Source organism: Cryptosporidium ubiquitum, assembly GCF_001865345.1.
Source record: "Cryptosporidium ubiquitum isolate 39726 chromosome Unknown contig_4, whole genome shotgun sequence".
NCBI lineage: Eukaryota > Apicomplexa > Conoidasida > Eucoccidiorida > Cryptosporidiidae > Cryptosporidium > Cryptosporidium ubiquitum.
Window position 1 is genome coordinate 430,147 of NW_021639820.1, and position 16,383 is coordinate 446,529.

General features: G+C 25.5%; 4 protein-coding genes across 4 annotated transcripts; 1 reads left to right on the top strand and 3 right to left on the bottom strand.

Moving 5' to 3' along the window:
- Nucleotides 1-20: 20 nt before the first annotated feature.
- cubi_02322 (uncharacterized protein) lies at nucleotides 21-7,037 on the bottom strand (the record flags this gene model as incomplete). Its single annotated transcript, XM_029019334.1, has 1 exon — nucleotides 21-7,037. One exon carries the CDS (start codon nucleotides 7,035-7,037, stop codon nucleotides 21-23), a length of 7,017 nt encoding a protein of 2,338 aa, XP_028874455.1.
- Nucleotides 7,038-7,375: 338 nt separating this feature from the next.
- On the top strand, nucleotides 7,376-7,993 carry cubi_02323 (uncharacterized protein; the record flags this gene model as incomplete). Its single annotated transcript, XM_029019335.1, has 1 exon — nucleotides 7,376-7,993. One exon carries the CDS (start codon nucleotides 7,376-7,378, stop codon nucleotides 7,991-7,993), a length of 618 nt encoding a protein of 205 aa, XP_028874456.1.
- Nucleotides 7,994-8,028: 35 nt separating this feature from the next.
- Nucleotides 8,029-11,067, bottom strand: cubi_02324 (uncharacterized protein; the record flags this gene model as incomplete). The annotated part of the gene is made up of 1 exon (XM_029019336.1): nucleotides 8,029-11,067. The coding sequence occupies one exon, from the start codon at nucleotides 11,065-11,067 to the stop codon at nucleotides 8,029-8,031; it is 3,039 nt and encodes a 1,012-aa protein (XP_028874457.1).
- Nucleotides 11,068-11,194: 127 nt separating this feature from the next.
- Nucleotides 11,195-16,267, bottom strand: cubi_02325 (uncharacterized protein; the record flags this gene model as incomplete). Its single annotated transcript, XM_029019337.1, has 1 exon — nucleotides 11,195-16,267. One exon carries the CDS (start codon nucleotides 16,265-16,267, stop codon nucleotides 11,195-11,197), a length of 5,073 nt encoding a protein of 1,690 aa, XP_028874458.1.
- Between the last annotated feature and the right edge of the window lie 116 nt (nucleotides 16,268-16,383).

Consider the following 16,383-nt stretch of genomic DNA (forward strand, 5'->3'; position numbering starts at 1 on the left):
GAAAAACATTAGTTTATCTATTACGATTCCTCAAATAATGAAATATCATATCTAATTCTTTTTAACTCTGGTTTCATTTCGTATAATGAAATACTTTCAATTCCTTCGTTGTTTTTTGAAGTTAGATTGACAGCATTTACCCCATTAGAAGAAACTCCTAAAAATTGTATAATTAAATTGAAAACTTCAAAAAAATAATTTTTGTTATATTCAATTTTATTATCTATAGAAAATACAAAACATTTATTAAAAATATTGATAAAAATATTCTTGAAAAGTAATTTGAATTCGCCAATTCTAGGTATAATAGAAAAAGGGATATTATTTAGTACAAAATTCCCTAATTGCCTTTCCAATTGTTTTATAGTGTTTAAGGGAATACATTGAACAAATTCATTGTTAATCTGCGAATTATCATTTTCTGAATATACTATTTCATATTTATGAAATATAATAACCAAACCAAACAAATATGAAAACAGCTTACCATCAATCGGAAGACCAATATTATCAACAAAATCGAATAATTCAAGAATGTTATTCAAAGTTTTTATAATCGCATTTAAAGAAATATTAAAGTGCCCAGACTCGGAAATATCATTCCAATTGATCACACCTATATCGATTAAACTTGTAGTAATATTCTTCTTGCTGTAATTTTTAATTTGGTCACTTATAAAATATTCAAACTTTTCAACAGCTGGTAATTGTCTAATAGATTTAAACTCACCGATTAATACATCAATTAAATAATCCAATATCAGGTTAAAACTTCCCAAATAATGATATGAAATATCACTGATATTAGAAAAATTATTACTTTTTGTCTCCAATAATAAATTGTAAATTGTGAAGAAAATAGGAAAATTATCGTAACTATACATTAGTTGATCCCTGTTGAAACAATTATACAACTTTGTTTCAGAATTAATACAGTTCGCCAGAAGATTTTTTATATTTGTAATAATTTCATTTTTGATTACCAAAATTAATATTGAAGGTATTAACATAAACTTGTATCTATTACATAAATACTTTCTGTTTCTTCTAAGGTACAGACCATTATAATGATCATTAATGAATTTATTAGTTTCAAAACCCCAAAAATTCATTACTTTTTTATTTAATAAAAACTTTTGGTAATAAGATAACAAATTTTTTGAATCTTCTTCCAAAAGAATAAAGTTAATTAAAGAGAAATGAGAAAATGATTGGCTTATTATAGGTGTAAATATTGATTGAATTAACTTGTTTTTTTTCAAAATTGTTTGGCTAGAATTCAATTCATCAAAAATTAATTCGTTCAACATTTCTTTTATATTATATTCATAAACTGAATGAGAGTTTATTTTGATTAAATTTTTAAATTCTGTTATGTCATCATTTAATAAGGGTATTGAGTTATTTGTAATAAAAATGATAATAAATTGCTTTATTGATTGATAATTAATGAAGGATTTATAGAAATAAAATAATATACTGGCAAGATTTGAGCTTAAATTTGAATATGAAATATTGATATTTTTAGTAGCATCATTTATTTGAGTTCTCAAAAATCCTATTTTATTACCCAATGGATTCTTTTCAGGAAACTTGTTCAAATAAATATTGAAAAAAATACCGTAAATAATTAGTAGTTTTGAATTAAAAAAGTTAATTAATTCGTTTTTTTGTGAATTCTTCTCATAGCTCTTAAAAAATATTTCTACTTCATCTTCATCTCCGCTTAAGATTAAATGACAAATAACTAATGATTCGACTGAAAGACTATAAGCATTTTTCAATTCAATTATTGCTCTTTTAAGATCATCTTGATTCTTTTCTGAATTAAATAAAAATGAAGAAATCAATATTTTTGCTAGTTTGAATCTAGTTTTTGATTCTAACAATGATGGAAGCCAAATACAATTATGAATTTGTGAGAAAGAATTTGCATAAATACTATACCATTTTTTATTTTGAGTAGAAACTTTTGGTATAAATTCTGTAAATAAACTCTTTCTTAACCTTGAAATTACTTCAATGGAATTTATTATTAGGCTATTTTCATAATTTTTTGGAACTATCTTATTATAGCATCTATATTTAGATAAAATTTTATTTTTATTTAGATAAATTATTAAATATTTAGTATTCGTTTTCTTATATACACCTTTAATATTGATATACCTTATTATTATTTGATCAAAAGCCACAGAAAGAATATTATTTACAATTTGAGAATAAGGCATTTGTATGTCATTTTCAAGTTTAATGAAATATTTGATTTCACATTCAAGTAAGTAGATTAATTGTGCAATAATTCTTTTTAGCAATATAGGATATTCATTTTCTAAATTTTCAAAAGTATTATAATCATCAAACTCGCAGATAATTTGTTTTAATATATTATTGCAGCATGTAACTATATTTATATCATAATTATCAATTAAAAAAAGATTAATATTTAACCATCTTAAATATTTAAATAACGTATTTAGGCTAGGTTGTATATTATTATTTCCTGTTGCTCCAAATCTACCTGGGTTCCATAAACTTGACGATCTATCTACATATGAAATAGGTATACAGGAGATAAAACAATCTTTTAGAAATTTGAAAGGAATGTATTTCTTGATATTCTTCCAGTTAATTTTAAGAAAAATACTGTCTTGATTAGAAAAAGAAACGAAATCACCGGCTTTTTTTTGAATTTGAATTAAAGTTTTATCTGAATATTTTTCATTCAAAAATTTAACATCCATATTTGATCTTATAAGTTTATCCAAAAGGAATGCATAATAATATTTGCAATATAAAAGTGGTTCTAATGAAACCATTGTTAGTTTATTTTCTTTAAAATACATTGAAATATCATCAAATAACAATTCATCAAAACCGTGCTTATCCATTTTTGAGCTGTTAATTTCAAAGTGCAAAAATGAAGGGGAAAGTACCATGATATTATCATAAAAATTTAATATTTGATCGGAAACATGTGAATTATAAAGGATAGAAGAAAAACCGTTTTCTAGGTTTTGTTTAAAAATATCATGGTAATTATTTTTTTCATGATTAAGCACTTTATATAAATTGTCCATAAATAATGGATAAATTAAAGGAGATGAAATAATATTCCAAATATTTTCATTAGTCTCTGAATCTATAAAACTTCCATTAAAATATAGTATTTCAATTAGTCCTATTATAGATGTATAGAACTTTATTTTGCTATCAGAATATTGTTTTTCTGTTAAGGAAGTACAGTTAATTAAAGTATGAAATATATTACAACACATAGCTATTAATGGTGAGTATGGAGAAATGTATTCTAGAATTTCAGTTGTTTGTACCTTTTGAGTATTTGTTATTTTATGAATTAGCCAATTAATAAATAAATTCTTGAAATTTGTTGAATTAGAAACAAAATTATTTAGATTAAGTAAAAAATCATATACTAAGGCCTGATTATATATTGGCATTTTATTAAATGGCATTGATGGCAATGGACAAACTGGGATTCCATAAAGTAATTGGAATTGAATTCCAAGCAACTCTAAATATTCAGTTTCTTGCTCAGGCGATAAATGATTTTCGTCCAGCTTATTTTTCGGGTATAAATTTCTCATATTTAAAGATTTATTTACGGTTGAATATCTTTGTACTATTTTTTTACATTCGTAGTATAGTGAATTCCAATTCATTAAATAATTATTAACTTCATATTTTTCAACAAAAACTAATGTTTCTTTAAACCAATTCTCAATAGTTGAAAGGTTTGAAAACAAAGCAAATTTTATAGTAGTGGATAATAATAGTATTTTTGTATTTAGAACTGAATTCAGGAATTTATCAAATTTTTGACTTAATTTAGCTTCATCGATTTCAGAAATGTTCAGAAATTCAAAATCACAAGTTTGTTCTATAATTGGAATTGTAATACAGTAATTGTTCAAAATATGTTTTTTATAAATTTCATCTTCACTATTTTTAAAAATTTTGATGTCTTTTATTTCTCTGCTTTCATCCTTAAAAAATTCAAATGAGAACTCTAAATACGTTAGATATCTAATTAAATTAATTATTGAATTTGAAGATATTTCTTTTATTGAACATGAGTACTTGAAAAAATCAAATAGAACTATTAAAAGGTTCATTAAATTTTTCATGATCAATAAATTTAACTTATTTGCTGATAAATGATTCATAAAAATCTTATGAATACATGTGACGTTTATTAATATACTTTCAAATAATAAATTATATAATGTTTCTTCAAATAATTCATTGAGTATTATTGAGTTGAACTCATATATCTCTGTAAACTTAATCAATAACTTTGTAATATTAGAAATTATTGAATTTATTATAATGCCATTAAAATACAAATATCGCACATCTTCATTGATAATAATTATTAAAGTTTTCATTAATGAAACTAAAAATCCATAAAAACTTTCCGATAGCTCGTATTTCTCAAAAACCACAAATAAATATACATCTGACACTATATTATCGATGTGTTGAAGAAATATTTGATCAATTAACTCATTTTTCATACAATTTATTTTCTTCATTTTTAAATGTTCAAAATAATTATTTTCTAGAAATGTTGAATAGATCATAAAATCGGAGGAAAAATCATTTTTCAATTTTGAATAAAAAATATTTTTCCAATTCATAAACTTGTCTTTAATTATCTGAATGCTTTTATTTGAAAAAAGTGTTAAAGCATGACCAATTAAAAAATTATTATTAATTTCTTTATGGCCTAGGAAATCTACAGATAAATTTATTATCAAATTAATTTGTTCAATATATTTGCATATTTTCATTAAATCTTCTTTCAATAAAAGTAGAAACCCGTTATCTAAGTATATTTCTACTATAGGTATTTCAAAAACTTTAAACAATATTAATAATTTTTTAGTTAAAAGATCAATTTCAGTTATAATGTTATTATCAAATTTTTCTTTTATTAAAGAAAACGTATCCATTAAACATAAAAATTTTGATCTTAATCCATTATAAAAAAGTATAATTTGCCTGCTTTCGATATTCAAAATATTTTTTGTAACAAAAATGAAAATAACTAATGTCTTCATAATATTGTAAAACAAAAATAAAATATCCTTTTGAACTGGTTCATTAACTTTAAATAATAAATAATAGAGACTGTTAGTAACTTCTATCCAACTATTATTTTCGTCATAACTTTCTAATCCATCAATTAAATATTCAAATCTAATTGTTGATCTATTATTCATATTTCTATATGATTCTTCATAATAAACTACATTTTTGATGATTCTTGTACAATATTTGAATAATCCCTCTATTAGATTAAAAAATAAAGTGTATATCTCCTCATCAAAAACTATTGTGTCCTTATTTGGCGTTGAGAATATGAATTTCAATATTTTGTTCAATAGAATATTAAAATTGATTAAAAATTCATCAATTAATGGTAGTAAATTAGTTGAAAGAAATTGTATTTTATTATCAACAGCTTCACAAATGTGCTTCCCATTAAAACTGTCACAAAAATCATGCCTTAATCTATTAAAAAATAGTTCTATATCTTGAAAACTGACAGATTTGGTTTCTATCATTGTTGCATAATGTTCAGTTACCAAGTTTGTTTCTTTAATGATCATTTCATCAAATTGTTCAATTGATGGAAAATTGCTATTTAAGTTTAGACTAAAAATATCATCACATTTCATTTCTTTTTTTTTTAATATGCTTAAAATAAGATTGTAACAATAATATGGGATTGTTTGGATCCAAATCTTGTATTGTTTATCGTTATATTTAGGAAATATTAAAGTATTGTTGTAAATATCAATAATTATCTGTTTTAATGGATTCTCTAGCTTAAATACTAAATCGTATTCAATAGCTTCTTTATTCAAATTAAAATTAGAAAATTCGTTATTAATATTGTTTCTGCTTCTTGTTATTCTATCGGTAGTTACTTTAGATTCGTTTCTGGAATTTGATATATTTAACTTCATACTTAAATCACTTAAATAATTTTGCAAAGATTGAAATGGGTCGCAACTTATCTCGAAGTTATTTATTCCAAATAATAACATAATTTCTTCCAGGTACTTAAAAATATTATTTCTAGTATTATCTTGATTTAGAATGGAAGAAAAGAGTTTTATTGATTTCATGTAATTTTTTTCCAAACTGAGATCATTCATCAAGGCAAATCTTTTATTATCAAGATACTTTTTTTGATACTTTTTACAGCATTCTAACCTTATTAATATATTTTCCAAAATAGTAGAAAATTGGTCTTGAATCATTTTTTTAGAAAAAGTTTTGTCTTTAATACTTATTTCTTTGTAAAATTTAACAAATGAATGTTGTATTTCATTAACAATTTCAGCGTAACTTGTCTGATCATTTTTACAATGATTATTTTCATCTAAAATCACAGAACATAAACTTCGTAACTTCAGCTCTTTTAATATAATATCTCCAAACATATTATTATTTATATTATTGAAAGGAGTTTCCTTTGCATTAAGTAGATTCCAAGAACTAAAAAATTCGAATAAATATCTGAATTTTATTTTAATTTTTTGGTTAAATATATCTTCTTCTGAACAATCACCCAAAATACGCCCCAAAATAACACTGCATTCCAGAAAATCGCCTTGATAGAATAAGACCTTGCAAAGCAATTCAAATAGAACATCTTTATCTTCTTTATTATCTGAATATTTTTTTCTAACTATATTTTCATCTTGATAAATAAGAAATTCTATGCAGAATCTACATACTTTCAAAACATTTGTAATTCTTCCATCTAATGCTTCAATAAAACTGTTTCTATTTAAAAAGCTACTTTCCCTTAAAAATGATGTGGAATGAATTATTCTGTAATATCTATCCAAAATTTCAACCCCAATGTTTGCAATAAGTTTGCAAGTATTTAACTTTGGATCATCGTTATTAATATCATCTTTGAAGAACGCTAAAAGCTTTTTTGATTCAGTTTCGAAAGACAGCAAAAGATCATAATTACATAATTGTTCGATATTCATTAGCTATTTGTAATCAATTAAAAAGCAGTAATTGAATTATATGTATGCCCGCACCACAAAAAATTAATGTTAATTACATTTACCTTTTCAAACGTAATGTTTCAAAAAATTGAATAGATAGAAATTTTAGTCTTGAATTTTAGGAACTATTTTCTGTTATTAAATAACTTAGTGTTATCTAGAAATTAATTATATGAAACATAAATAACCGCATATGTATAACAATTTTGTTTTTTTTTGATTAGTACAATTTTTTTCGGCGCATACAATACTGGAATAAAACTGCTAATTAAAGATTTTAAATTGCAAATTTTCTTGAACCAAATCAATTTAAAATAATGAAGCATATAAGAAATTTATTGTTAATATTCGCCCTTATTAACTCAGTTTGCTATTCGAAGAAAGCCCCCAAATTAGAGGACGAAATTTATATAGACTCTTTAGACAAGAATTTATCCGAAAGTGAAAAGGAAAAAAAAATGGAAATTTGTTTTGAACTAACTCAAAAAGAATTGATAGAGAAACGTGAATTTTATCAGAAGATAGCAGCTTCAATAAAAGATCAAGAATCAATAACTCCAGATGATGCAATTAGAGCACTTTTCCACCAAAATCTCGTTACTTGCTACTTCAACTTTGATATGCAAGATATGAATTCTGTTATTAATGGAAAGGCGTCAAAAGAAAGTATAATGAAAATCTTCAGTGCTAATAAAAATACCCCACTAAAATTTTCATCATATCAATTAAAAATTCTTGAACGTGTCATTTCACAAAAAACAAAAAATACAAGTGAAAAAACTTCCAGAAAAATTGTAAAGCAATTAAGTGGGTTTTATGGATATTTATATTTTGTTTTCGCACTACTTGTAATTGTGCTTTCATTTTATTTTGCCCTAAATCGTCTGAATAAAAGCATTAAAGGCGCTACAAAGAAAAAAATTAAGAATAATTAGTGTTCTAGTAAAAATAATGTTTGAATAAATTAATATTAATGCCATTGTATAGGCTGGGATTCGTTAAATAGGTTGAATGTATTCCTATCAATTTCCCAGGTTCTTCCTCTTCTAACCTGCTCTCCCTTCGAAAATGTAATTCTGGGTTTGACTTCGATCTGTTTTTTTTCTTCAGGATTTTTTCTAACAATAAATGCAATAGGGTCTATTACTTCATATAATTCTTTTGAACTTGTTGAGTTTAAATCAAAAAATTGTACAGAAGCTTTTACTGGAATAAACCAGGGATGGCTCTTTTCTATTGTAATAATTGACTCTACAGTTCGTATTCCAAATAGTAATTTAACACATTTTGATCTCTCACAATTGTATTCACATTGATGAATTTTTATGGAGCCACCATTTTCAGAAATAAACAATGGAATATTAGAATTTTCCGAAGATTGGCTTAAAGTATTTTCTTTTGTATTATAATAAACTTGAAGATTTTCAATGTATATTTTTGATGAATCCTGTGATACTAAAGTTGAGGGATAAAAAATTATAACGCTTTTGGCGATAAAAAAACCACCGTCATCAATAAACAAGTCTCCTTCTATAATTGATTGATCACAATTCATTATTGAAAATTCATCGACCATTATACCACTATTTACTTCTAATAAGTACCCTTCAGGAATATTCATAAATGAATTGCCTTGTAATACAACTACTTTATGAATGCTTATTTGATAAAGATCAACTCCACTGTTCATTTTTTTTTCAATATTTATTTTTGAGTTAGATGTCAGTATTATACTTTCAATTGAAATACTTCCTTCAAGAACAAACATTTCGGAAAATGTATCGATCGTAAGATTACCATTAATTAGAATATTGAGTGGAATTTTGTTTTCAAAAAGAAATAAATCCATTAATTTATTTATTTTCCCTCCATTTACTACAGTTAAAGACTTTGTTGACATACCCAAGCTCCCCTGATTAATGTAAATTTGCTGTACTTTTAGATAACTCTTCGTAATTAAAGCTACATCTCCATTTCTTACAAGCAATTTTCCGTTAATCAGAAATACACCGTTTGAAATTAAAAAACTTTTTTTTTCGAGAATATTTGTCTCAAGGGATAGATCTGCATTATTAATTATTAAATCACCTTCACTTATAAAAAAGTTGGATTTTTTTGTTGAAATAAATGACTTGCCAACTTCCATATTTTCTCCTAATATAAAATTCCCCTCTATTAAATCAACATATTCATTTACCTTCAAACTTCCGTTAGCTATGAACATATTGCTTGAATTTGAAACAAGGACTGAACCAAGAATACAATGGGCATAGCCTTCACAAATACCATTCCAATCATAATTGTTTGAATAATTAAAATCACCTAATATTAAGATTTCTGAACCATCATTAATGATTACATTTTCTAATATCCTAATTTTACCCATTGAAAAAAGCTCAGATCCATCGTTTATTTCAATTGAGCCTTGTACAAATATCCCACCATATATTGTTACGGTTGATGCTGAAACCACTTGTAAATAGCCAGCTAATTTGTCAATACTATTTGTTCCTATATATTGAGTGTTGTTATGACTAAAGATGTTTGAATTATTTTTTTTTTTACGATAATGTTCAATATTTTCAATATCTTGGTTCAATATTTCAAGGGAGTCAGCATATAATGTAGACGATTCTCTTATTGATGCAATATGAAGTATTATATTTCCACCTATTCGAATTTTAGAACCTGAGTGTAACAATAAAATGCTGTTAACATTTAATTCTCCTTTTTTTATTATAACAACTGATGACCTTATTACAGATAATCTACTTGTAAAGATGGAAGAGCTCATCATATGAAGGCTTCCAGAATCCCTAATATATATACCTAACCCATGTGTAGTGTTAGTTTTCAAATTACCGCATGTATCAAAAACTAGCCCTGCATCAGAAATCACAATTTCGCCAGCGTGAATGTCGCCTCTTACCCACAATTTACCACTGTTTCCAACATAAATTTTTCTACTAGACCACAAAGAACCCATATTTTGATCTATTTCTCCACTTTCATTAAACTTAGAGTTATCTTGAGGTCTATTATAAATGATAGTATTATTAAATTCATTTGAACATGAGTTAGAAACATGCAAAAGTTTAATTCTTGTGATGGAAAATGGGTTCCATGTATCTGAGTCATTTTTACTCTGGTATAAATCTGAAAATAAATATAAAACTCCAATAAACAGATTAGATGACAGGTCAACTTGCAGATCTGCAGTGTACACATTTTTTCCAACAATCAATTTGCCAATAACAATTAAGTTAGAAAATGGAAGTATCATTGACCCTCTTACTGTCAAACCTCTTCTAATTATACATCTTCTTTTTGCGTGCATAGATTGCATTTTACCAACTGACAAATTTTGAGCTTCAAATGCATCAAACGAAGTTAGAGTATTAAGTTGCCCATTTGCAACAACAAGATCTCCGCATATTAAAACATCACCATCTACAATAACCGAAATACAATTGGTATCATCTAGAATTAAGTCTTCATTTTCATAATTCAATAGTATATCTCCGGAATCAGAATAAGAATATTCACTCGATTGATATGAGTAAGCAATTGGAGAAGGGTCAAAGCCACTTTCACAATAACTTCTTTCTCTTCCATTTTCAAACCCTTTCAATTTTTTTTCATTACAATAGCGATTCTTTATGGCTGATGTAGTTGGACAACTAAAACCAATATTCCTTATTTGATCTGCTAACAAATCATACATTTGATTAACTTGGTTAAAATAAATCTGTTCTTTTGTATTATTTATTAAATTTCGTAATTTTTCATGCTGTTCAGTAAATTTAACTTCATATTTACTTAATAATTTTTTTTCTACTAAACTTTGAAGGCCATTTTTCTGAATTCTTTCTAATACTTTCAGTTGATCGTTAAATTCATACTCGGGAATCCAAGGTAGCGAATTAGTCTTTATAATCAGAGATAGCCATGGGATAACAAATATAAAAATAATACGTGGCAGTAAAATCAGGTAGTCTCTAAAATTCATGTATTTTTGACCCGTATTCTGTTGTTTTTTCAAATACCTGTTTAATAAATTGCAAGATTGCATTCGCGCCGCCTAATTGTGTGGGAAAAAAGGAAAGCAAAGAAAATTATTAATTATATTTATAAAACTAAGTGCTTATTGGAATACATTTATGTATTATTGACTCAAATTTTTCATAAAATGCATTATTATTCACGTTATTTGATGATCTAATCAAATACCTGATTTTTGCAACAAAATATGTGGGTAATTCAAAATGATCGTTCAAAACAATAGCTGAAATAAACCTTAGTGCCTCCTCAAAAAAATTGAAGCTAAATAAGTTTTCGATTATATTAATAAAAATATGTAAGTGCTGATCATTTGTAATTGAGTAATTTTTAATTATTTCCATTAAGTACTCTGGATCTTCGTAAATTTTGATTAGTTTACTTGGTAGGGTCGAAGTATATGTGTTATTTAATGAATTTTCTGCATTCGTCAGAGTGTGAACTTGCCCGTTTATCAATAATGCCATGTGAACGCCTCGAAGAAAATGAGGAGAGCAATGCATACGGTCCAATATTGAATTCCAAAAATTGATATTTACACCGAAACCCAAATTACTTGTTTCTTCTATTATACGAACACTTCTAAAATTAGAGTTCTGTAGAATTATTTCTTCAAATGCTGTGATTTTTGAATCAGGTAAGTCATATGATAATTTTTTCTTCTTCTGTCTATTGGTTTTTACTAGAAAGTTATTTGCATACTCAAATAATGAATTCAAATATTTTGTATTATTTGATAAGAAAAACGAATAAGTAAACATCCAAAATCCAAGGGTATTATAAATATTTTTTGTTTGAATTTTTGTTAAAGAATCTGAAAAAATTATGTTTCTGTCATTATTCGACGTATTTTTATGATAATTTCTCAGATAATTGTCCATAAATTTGTTTGCAACTTCAGTTAATCTGTATGCAGTTTCAAAGTAGCCGTTAATTACTAAGTAATAATTTAACTCAATGATGGGTATGTTAGAAATATTAGCAATACTTTCTGAAGAAAGGTTTTGTGAGTCAATTGCTGGTTTGAAATAAATCCCATTGTTCCCCAAGTAATCATTGTATCTTTCAAGGTATTTACAATAAATATTACTGAAATATTGGCGAATTTCAACTCTAGTTAAATTTGAAGCAACTAGCTTTTTCACTCCAACAAGGTACCATTTTAAGTAAGAAATATATTCAATAGACGGTAAATATGTGACTTTATGATGAATTTCTAGCAAAGAGTTTTTTTGATTAATTATTTTTGGAAGTTCAATACCGAAAAAAACGTTGGATATACAAATAGGCTTATCAGAACATTTACGATTTTTAAATTGATTTGATAAATTAATATTGGAATAAGTAATGTACGTGCTTAATGAAGAAATAATTGAGTTCAAGGATTCAGAATCCGCGCTAATGAACTCTTTTTCACAGTTTATAAATTGGAATAAACCTTTCAGATTCTCAAACAATTCAGTTAAGACTTGAAGCGAATTTATTTCTTGATCAATACAACCATTTCTAAATCTAAATTCAAGCCAATCCCCAGGAAATAAAGCATTAATTTTATCATTAGGTAAAAATAAGTCACAGTATTTAGTTAATGCATTTAAATACGACAAAGTAACTATTTCTTGATACTTTTCCTCCCTTTTCCACTCATTTAACAAAAACTTGTATATTGTTCGAATTACAAAATTTTTTTTTGAATATAACTTTAATAAAATCTCCGAGTTAGAATTTTTTAAAACATGTAATTTTTCCCAAAATATCTGAATTAATAGTGAATAAAATTCTCTAAGCTCATTTTTAAAAACTGAAGACGAAATTGCAGAAAATTTTGATTCGCTCTTATTTATTGACAAAAAATTCTTAATCCATAGTGCTGTTAGAAAAAGTATTTTTTCATACTTTGAATCACAAAACAACAACGACTCACTAATTAACTTAATTATTGAGCAATCTGAAGCATTATTGTCACTTAAATATATATATTGTATTAAGTATTTTCTGTGAATCATATTTAATAATTTTTTCTTATTAAGGGAACAACTGGGCATACTTTTACATATTAGATTAATCGAAGTTTCTAGCAAGCTTAAGTAAACTGAATTATAGTAAGTTCTTATTCTTGAATGATTAAATAATTTAAATATTAATGAAATGAAATAAATAAGCCTAATATCCCAAGAAGAAAACCCATCAAATATATTTTTTTGATCTTCATTATCTTCTAGTTTAATTAATTCAATGACTTCATTAACCAATTTATTATCGTTTATTAATTGATTAAATATTGAAAGCGACAAGTATGAAGTATATCTTTTATAAGGAAGCAATTTAATTAAGTAGAATATATAACTTACATAATTGCGATCAAAACATCCATTAATAATTTGATGCTCAAGGTAATCATAGACTAAGTCAACCAAATGGATATTAACTTCACGAATAACGTGCTTACAGCAAAAATCATCAATAAATGATTCCCAGAAAACATTATTCGAGCAAATGTAAAGAGAGAGTTTTTCTGCAGCACAATCGAGGAAAACTTTGGAAGAAAAAAATTTGTATATTGAATTGTAATATGAATAAACTCTGTAAATTTGATCGACTGACAGAATAGATTTGTATGCGTTGATTTTTCCACAATTAATAGTAATTTCGTTATCTTCAAAGCCCCAATTATATTTAATTATATTAGATTTGCCAGTTGCCATATATTTCCCAATATTCAAAAATGAATTATCGTCTGAAAAAAATTGTAAAATATTTTCAAAGCTACAAATATAAGCTGATTTTACATTTCGAATTTTATTTTTCCAAATACAATACTTGAAAATGCTTTTTGTAATAGTTGAAAAAATGTTCAAAAACAAAATGGTATTTTTTATTTTCAAGATTTCAATCAAATCTATATTTGTTGCTTCGATATTATTATTACAAGCTTTTTCCTCGGAATTTAAGAGTGAAAAGTCGTTAATGCCTTCAATACAATTTGCTCTGAATGTTTTATCAATAAAATTGGGAACATCATTTGTTTTTGATGTAAGGTGGATAAAGCATTGATTAATATTTTGAATTAATGTTTTTAATTCATCAATTGTGAAATTTTGTGTCAATGTGTCATAGTGAATTAAGTTAATATGGTTTAATTGATCAGAGTTAGTTTCATTAATTTCGTTTGATGATTTATAATGGTTAAAAATGTACTCAAATTTATTTAAAATCTTAAGTTTTTTTGTTATTATTTCTATCAGCTCAATAATTAAGGCGAGTGCAATCGTTGTTTTATTTATTCCATCTGTAGTGTAAATATTCAATAAATCAAACAAATTTTTCATTAAATTTGCTTTATTTTTATTAAGAATCACTTTAAATATCAAGTACCTTAATTTCAAATAATTTGTTATTAGTTCTAGAGGCATGTACAAACATTTCTTACATTTATAAAAGCTGATTGATGATAATTTATCCAGTTTTTCTTTTGGTAAACAGCTTATAGTAGAAACCGATATAGGAGATAATACAAAAGTATTATTTTTGTCTGAAAAAATTCGAATACAATAGTTTCCCATGTGTTTGAAGTAATTAATTAAGATAAGAAATGGTTCGATCAAGAATAATATTTTTTCTTCATCGAATTTACATTTTTCGTAAGTGCCAAATTCAGTGTTTAGCAATCTATTTTCTTCAAGATGTAGGTAAATATTCTTAATTAAGTGTAATAAGTCCTCAAATTTAGTAGTTGAGTTCAAGATATTTAATATTTCGTATTTTTTCTCCTTACGAACCATGATTAAAATAACGTTTTTAAGGAATCTTAAGTATCTAATAAAAGCCATCTCGAATATAATATTTGAGTTACATTCATCAAATAATTTTTTAAGTAAATTCGTAATAATTTCTAAGTCTGATAGTTTTTCTTTATCAAAAATTAACTGGTATTTTAAATCATCATAATTAAACTCATAACAAAAATTTTGAATTCCTTGGCTCCAAATTAATGTAGAATTGTTAAAATCAATATCATTTGCTTTAACAGTGTTTGAGGCATGTTTACTCAAACAGATTTTGTGAATCTCATAAATTGGAAAGTATGGATCATAAGAATATATTATATTTTCAGAAAATGTAGCCCTCGCAACATAAATTTCTGACTTGTTACAATAAACTTGAGGAGAGAATATCAATTCTTTTTTCTTATCTCTACCATGTTCAAAATCTAAATCAAGATAACTCAAAAACTGTAGCTTAATGTTATTTAAATTGCAATCATCAAAGTTCAGTACTCTATAAAAGTAGACTGTACTATTAATTAATAACACAAAGAAATCTGTGCCTTCAACAAAAGAAAGTATAGGGGTAGTCTTTATGTTCATTTCAATCTGAATATCTGATCTTCGATCAATAATGCTAGTGCAAACATTATTTTCCGTAAAATTAAATTTTATTAATAAAAGACATAATTCTTTACTTTTTTCAGAAAATGTAACTAAATAAATATTTTCGGTATTTTTACCGATTACCATTCTTTTTATTAGCTGAAATGTTGAAACGTTGATGGATTCTTTACACAAATTTTCTGCAGTAAATAATGGTGAAGATTCATTCTTCAGTATTTTCGAACTAGAAATTATCGTAAAAATTCCAGACCCAGTACTTATCAAAAATAGAGATTTATTTACTTGAGTAAGCGATGTCAAATCCGAAAGATATGTTTTTAAACTTCTAGTTGTTAATATAGTAAAATTATAATCAAATTTGCCAAATACAGATATTTCAACAATATATAATTGCCCGTCACTAGAAGAAACTGAAATTGTGAGATTTGATGTACATTTGTCGAAAAACAAGCTACAATTACAATTTGGAGTGAATGGTAAGCTTATTTTAATTAGGGGTGAAATGTTTGGGATCCTATATTTACCCTGAACTTTGTTCCCAGAAAACAATATAGTAGATATATTATAAACTTGAAGTTGATCGTTACTGATTATTGAGGCAATATGCAAATCATCGAATAATTTTAATTCATTACCATAAAATTTGCCAAAATCAGAATAAATACTTGTAACTTTTTTTCTTTCATTAGTTGTTAAACTCACATCAAATTTATTTGGGAGAGCAAAATAGCCAACAATTTGCTCAACATTTAAAACCATTTCTTGATTTTCCCAATGATAATTGATTTCTATTTCTGAACTTCGTAACTAAATCGTCCCCACTTAAAAAAAAACAGAAAAATATCGCGGCAACATGAAATTTCTGTATTACAATT